Genomic DNA, 7434 nt, shown 5'->3' with positions numbered 1-7434 from the left:
TATATATATAGCTGCATCTTTGCAGAAATCTGATTAAGGGTAAATACCTTTTATCAGGAATTCCCAAACACGATAAGAAACTATTGATCAAAGTCTGAACAAGGACCTTCCAGTAATTAATCTCATGATTGATGGAATCAGATACTTCCAGGGATTAGACAGGTGCATTTGTCCATCTTTTACCTCATCAAATCAGGACCAGCTATGCTTGATCAAGTAATAAACTCTGGTATTTAAGCACAGTCAATAAGTGGAACACAGATTTCCTACATATTTTGCAGTTCAAAGATCTGTACTTTTCAGGACTTGAGTTTTGACACTTAAACAATTAATCTAGTCGGGTTTTAATATACGTGTGTTCCTCAAATCTAGCAAAAAGACAATACCCAATTCCAGACTTGGAAAATGACAAAAGCTAATTTCAGTCTTTAGCAGACATTTTACGATTGTGCAGAAACCCTTAGAGCATGACAATTAATTGCACAGTAAGCAAAGAACAATGAGACAAAGACAAGAAACCTCAGGAAGAAAGAAATAAGGTGTAAATAATAATAAAAAAAACAGAGAGGACTATTGTTTACTACTTTTTCAAATGTATACATTTTTTTATACCTTTTTCGGTTAAAAAAGAATTAGTTAAAGTCATTCTTTAGGACCCTACAGAAAACAGGGCAGCAAAAACTACAGGAAAGGCATAGAAATAACATCAAGATATAATCAATTTATTGTGCATAGAAAGAATCATGTTTATTTGACTACTTATGAACTAAATGTTTTCTACCAAATCAAAAACAGCAAAAATAATTAAAGGTTAGATCAACAGCAAACACTTCATATGTGTCCAAGTGCAAATCAAGGACACTCCTGTAAAGAACAAACATCCACCGTTTTGCTCTTACAGGTTAAATGCCGCTTACATAAAATTAAGCTAGTTTATTTTGAATTTAAAAACATTCGCTATCAAATGTTGGTCAAATTGATTAAAAATAAAAATGCTGGCTGTGGTGCGATTTGCACCGTTTTATGATACAACAGTACTGCATTACAGCACTGAGAACGTGGGTGTGGGAACCCCTCACTTTTTACAGACACCATACGGTGTTCCAATAAAATGGTTCATTTCCACCCAGCGGTGAAGTGGCTCACCTTTATGTTTACGGGAGCTCTGTGTTATTTATGACCTCTAAAGGGCTGCTGCCTTTGAGTGCTGGTCTCAGCGGGTCTGCTGCAGAGTGATGGTGAACAGAGGCAGATCATGTTGTCACTTTCGCAGCACCGCTGAGACTCACAAAGGCAGAAAAAACCCCACCAGTACAGAGAATAAAGTGTAGGAGATGGATGGTTGTTTAAGCTTGTAATTGTCTCTTAAGTCATCTTAAGAATTTATACTCTCTTCTGAAAAGCATAACAGTAATATATTATCTTAAGAAATTTCTCATAATTCATACATTATCTGTAACGAGGGCTTGAAAATAAGTCTGCCTTACACAAACATGATGATGATGGAGGGGTTTTTGTGACGAGGAAGGAAGAAACGTGTTTCACAAAAGCAAAGCTTGTTTTTAGTTAGTAAATCACCAACGTAGCAGGACTCCAGCAATATAAAGACAAACACCACATTTGTTCAGAACAGGCTTTAAGAAAAACCAATGCATAGCAGCAACAATTGATGCAGAAAACCATCTGTTTGACTAAGTGATCTCCAGCCACTTCAGAATTCAGATCAGACTAGTCTGGATGATCAAGGACAACTTCATAGTCATTAAGACAGATTATTTTCCAGGTCAGGAAGGGAGTTCGGACATTATGAGATTTAGTTTCCATCTACAAAGAAGATTTGCGTCATCATAACTGCTCATTAAAAATTCCTGTGATTTATTTCTTAAATATTCTTAAGCTTTCTTAAACTTAAGAATATTTTTTATTGAAAATTGTTTATAAGGTAAACAATTTCTACATATTCTTCTGACATATGACTGGTTCTCAATGAATAGTCACCCTTTTGCAGCCCACCACTTCATTCCATCCGTATTACAAAATATAAATAAACTGATTTAGCTATGAATATTTTTGCCACAAGAAATTCGTTAAAACTCAGCACAGATTCAGTTAATTATGGCAGTCGGACAAACGTGCACCTGGGCTTGATCCAGACTCTCAAACAGAAAGAACTTGAAATTGTGCGATGTGGATGATTAACTTTGTTGGAAGAAAGAAAATGCCATAAAAGCCTGGAGAATCCAGGTTTGGCTCTCACATAGAATAAAACTTAATGCATCACTGCACGTCTTGAGTACATTTCATTCTTGGATCAAATTTGGTCAAATTCTAGCCGAGACATCAACGGGCAGTTTTCCCCTTTCATTTAGCCATGAATGCTCAACTTTTAAGACTCAAGAAGTAAAAATTAAACTCGTGAATTTAAGGGACCCCATCTAAAAATTGGTAATAAAAAAAATAGTGCCTATAAAAAGTACTCACCCCCTTGGATATTTTACAATTTTATTTCTTTTACAAATCCATCGTGAGCAACAAAATTTGGCGTTTTTGACAACAAAATTTAGTAGACTCAACTTTTCTTGCAATGCTACCCAGAGTGTATGTGGATTGGCTCAGGTTGAAATGAAGCATCTGGACGAAGCAATTTTACTCCCTTTTCCTTGCAAAATTGATCAAGTTCTGACAGGTTGATGGGGATCGGCTCTTTTTGAGATTAAGGTCTGGGCTTCGACTAGGCCACTCCAGAATATCCACCCTGTTTGTCTTCAAACCATTTCTGTGTAGCTTTAGCAGGACGCTTCTAATTTTTGTCTGGCTGGAAAGTAAATGTTCTCCAAAGCCGTAGTTCTCTTGCAGGTAGGAACAAATTGTCCTCCAGGAATTTCCTACATATGGTTAAATTAATTTTATCTTCTGCCTTTACAAGCCTTCATGGGCCTGCTGCTAAGCGTCTCCACAGGTGGCATGATGCTGCTTCGGAGTCTCCCACATGTCTTTTGTCAAACTTGATGTGAGTTTTTTTTTTTCCAGCGGTGGCTTTCTCAGTGACGATCTCCCATAAAGCTTTGACTGGAAAAACCCCGGCGACAATTCTTGTCTGAAGAGTTTCTCCTACCTCAGGTGCAGAAGCTTGTAGCTCCTTCAATGTAGTCACAGGTTTCCTCGAGGCCTCTCTCACTAGTCTCCTGCTTGCACGGTCACTCAGTTTATGAAGACTGTCTGACCTAGGCAGATTTACACGAGAAATAATCCTTCCTGTTCTTGATGATTGATTTAGCTGAACCGTAGGGGATGATTACTGCCGCAAAAACTTTGTTGCATTCACCCTTTGAATGATGCTTTCCAATAGCCTCTTCTCTGGTTTGTTTGGAGAGGTTTTTTTTGTTTTGTTTTGTCTTCATGCTGTAATAGTAGCCAGGAATACTGATTAACCAGTGAATGGACCTTCCAGACACAGGTGTCTTTATACTAGAATCTCTTGAGACGGCCTCACTGTATTCAGGTGATCTCCATTCCACTCATTGTGACACTACTAGGACAAATTTGCTAGACATTTTTAAAGGGGCTGAATGTTTATGCAATCACTCCTTCCATGTTAAATATTTTATTTTTTACTTTGTAGGAATCAGTTTTCAATGTAACTTTTTTTTTTAAACTTTACAAAAAATAATAAGTCAAATTCTGTTGTCATGATTGATTAGTAAAAGTCACAAAAGTGTAAAACATCCAAAGGGTTAAGAAGTTTTTATAGGCACAGTGTGCAGTTGGTAGAGGCTAAGCTAAGAGTAGCTATAAGCTTACAAAAAGTTCACTTGTAGTTGCAGCAGGAATATGTTATACGATTACCTTAAAAATAGTTGCTCCAAAAAGTTACCTTCAAGGAAAAGTAAAGCTTTTGGTGCCTTCCAGTACTATCATCATCAGGTATAAAACTCTTTTGTCATTTTAATTCAAGATGGCTAATCCAAACTGCCTTCTTAAAAAACTAGGGCATCAATAACTTTAGCAGGTGACCCATGATCTAACACAACGGTTTGAGGATAACTTCACCAATTGAAGATATTTTCCTCACAGTAAGATCTGCAATAACTGTTGAGTGAGGCTGGATTGGGGGAGGGGCAGGCAGCAGCTGTGGATCACACACTTCTATGTGTTCACTGTAGGGATATAACACAACTTAACAGGTAATATGTCAAACACATAGCGAAAAGTGTTTTATTATGGAAAATATAGAAAATTATTTGGGGCCTTTTCTCCAATTAATTTTGTTATAACTTCAACCTATAAATACCCTATATTTATAGAATGAAAGATTTTAACCAGAAAAATTAAACCTCTAAAAATACACACACACACAAAAAAAACATATACTGCTGGAGTAACTTCACTTTCCTTTTTGTATCAAACTTTAACTCAACAGTGTCCTTTAGGCCAAACATCAAACACAATGTGGCTGAAAATCATATTATGGAAAATGTAGAAAATTATTTAGAAACAATTAGTTTCCAGACAAATTTTCATTTTAGATTGGTGTTCACACTTTCTTAGAAGCATGACACCATTTGAAGTTTAATAGTGAATTAATTGGACCATCACAGTTTAAAAATGTATATGTGTGTGTGTGAGAGTGCATATAAAACACATCTCATGTGTTGATGTTAATTTGTTTATGATAAAATCCTTCAATAAGCTGCCTCAGTAACATCTCCATACCTGCTGTTAGTCAATAAAAACTGTTAACATCGTCTCTTTTTATTCTCCTCCCATTTTTGACAGTGAATTAATCTGAAGTTCAGGTTATGACATATAGCACCGTCACCTGCTATTTGTTGATTACTATTGATTTACTTTGATGCATCATTTAAAAATCAATAACGCAGAACAAGAAGAAAAAAAATAGACATGTTCATACCGCCTTTAACATACATCTTATACACAAAAGGAGACTTCAGATTTGGCGGTGCTATGGTAGCAATTTGGAGAAGAGCTCTTTACAGAAGGAAGAAGGGGACCTATGGATCGATCCGCAGCTTTGCTCCCCAATCACAGAAAGTGGTCATAAATTCACCTCATCAGTGCCATCTTGTAGACAGCAAGGATGCAAATATAATCCGCTTTCTGTCTCCTTGTCACACACACACATATATATATATATAAAAAGTTCTGGCTCAGGTTTGTTTCGAGTGTCTGTGAGAAGATAAGGGTCAAGCGGGAAAAAAAACTGTTTGACAGAATTAGAGAAAAAGAGGATGTTGTTACCTGGAGTTCATTCTGGCACGAAGCTTCTTTGCTTTCTTCCTTGCTTTCTGGCGCTCTTCACAATCCTTCACACTCTCAGAGGAAACGGAGCTGTCTGTCAGTATGTCCACAATATACTTCTTTAAGGAGAGATGCTCCTAAAAAAACAATGGAAAAAGGTATGTAGCATATATGCAGCTGGAAAATGATTGTTAGAAAATGTAATAAATTTATATATATATATATATATGAGAGAGAGAGAGAGCGCGAAACTGAACCACTAGCTTAATTTTTTGGATGTCTGTACTATGCAGTCAAATGTACCTCCTGAGTTGTAAACACCAAACATATTAAACATAATTATTGTCAAACCTAAAACAACTTAGGTTGAAACGTTACTGCACAATAAACACAAACCCCTCCACAAAAGAACCAGCTATTGATCAGAATTGGACACATTTTAGCTTGATGAGTGCCAACTGGTGACATGTAGTTAAGAAATTCAAAATAACTTATTTTTTTATATCAGTGAACACACCATACCGATTAACAGCTAGAGAATAAAAAACAGAAGGAAGAAATGGCTCAAAAGCTTGATTGGTGTAGTTTTCTTGTAAATACAACAACTGCTCACAAACGTATAAAAAGCTAAAAACCGTTTGCCACCAGGACGAGTGATTACCTCCAACTCTCCATTGTCTTTTATATCTTCTAGCCCACCCATAAACATGCAAGCCCCCCCCGGAGGTGTTGCCTTCTGTCTGGGCACTGTCAAATGATTCTGATGTTTCCACCAGCAGACAGGGGAATGTAACTCCATTTGGACACCATGATGCATGTGCAAGAAACCAATTACCCAATTATCCTGTCATCTAGCACCCCAGAGAATAGGATGGCCATCAGATAAAGGGTTTCTTTTCAGTAGTGGAGGTAACCTGTGTGTGGGATACCATAGCCTTTGGTCAAGTGTTGTCTCTGCACCTGCTGTTTGAATGGAGGCTGTCACTGAGAGGGGTAATAAAAACCTCAATTGTGCAAAAGCAAATTAGTTCCACAAAAGTGCAGACTGAATCCAAACTTAACCTATAGAAAGTGAAACGGTCTTTTCCATAAGAATAAAAGGCATGGATTACATTTTTAAAACAAAACTTAAAGCCTAAAAAGATGGTCATACATCACAGTTACTCTGCTAATTTATATTTAGATAACTTAAATATCTATCTACAAGAATACCCAACACGAATTAGGTATTATATCTAATTAATTCAGAAAATGTATGACAAATTACATCACGCCTTATTTTCAAGAAATTAAATTTCCATGTGACAAAGTTTGTTGTGCTGTTTAGAGTATTTTGCTGTAGGATTTGAATGAACAAGTCATTCATTACATTTAAAGACTATTAGGTTATATAGAACGCATATACATTTCTATATTCCTTATATGTATGTACCTTTCCCCTCTTATCACTGATATTGCAGGTCAGTCATGACTCAAAACCAAAGCCGTCTTGTGACTGGGAAGTAGCCGATCTGCAATACCTCTGAGAGGCACTAGCCACTTACCTAAAGGAAGCATCTTAGTCATCTAAACCAAAACATAATGGATTACAAAAATCTCAACAGCTAGATCAAACGCTGCAGGAATATCAGTGGACAACACTGAGACATGAACTACAATTTCTTGGCAAGTTTAGCAGTTAAGAGTTTCAGCCTTGAAGACAGACAGGCGTCTACCACAGAAACAAAGCACCAAAGACACTGACCCAAGGGCGCAGCTCCAGCACAATATCACAGATTGGCTCTGATGGCAGAAATGTGATATAGCGCTGGAAACGTCTCTCGCTCTTCCTGACAACCTGGCCAGTCACACATCTAAAAAGGAAGCTTTTTACAAATGTATATTTTACAGGATGTGTTTATCTGTTCACTGGTGCTTTAGTCCAATACAAAACCCTTTTGATCGACATACATCTGCGTGTCATGTTTGTCTTAAAGTAAAGCTATCCTTCTACGAAAGATCAAATTACCACAACCATATTGGTTTTTAGTGTTTCAGAGGAAAATAACGTCAAGCACCACATTTTAGTTACTCAGCTTTATCATAACTTTTGTTTTGTATAGTAGCATATTAGGTATATTAATACACGTTTCAAACAAAAAGTGTAATTATTTATATAGACCACAACATTTTTAT

At 36.7% G+C, this 7434-nt stretch overlaps 1 protein-coding gene across 4 annotated transcripts in view; it reads right to left on the bottom strand.

The window, feature by feature from the left end:
* Window positions 1-7434, bottom strand: part of scaper (S-phase cyclin A-associated protein in the ER) — a 65472-nt gene that overhangs the window by 34467 nt on the left and 23571 nt on the right. For all 4 annotated transcript variants that reach the window (XM_008412297.2, XM_008412301.2, XM_017305238.1 and 1 more), the window contains one exon: window positions 5260-5396. In XM_008412297.2, coding sequence (XP_008410519.1) covers window positions 5260-5396 — 137 coding nt within the window. The remainder of the gene's footprint in view (window positions 1-5259; window positions 5397-7434) is intronic.

The sequence above is a fragment of the Poecilia reticulata genome, linkage group LG6 (assembly GCF_000633615.1).
Source record: "Poecilia reticulata strain Guanapo linkage group LG6, Guppy_female_1.0+MT, whole genome shotgun sequence".
In the NCBI taxonomy this organism is placed as follows: Eukaryota; Metazoa; Chordata; class Actinopteri; order Cyprinodontiformes; family Poeciliidae; genus Poecilia; species Poecilia reticulata.
This window is presented reverse-complemented; position numbering and strand designations above follow the sequence as displayed.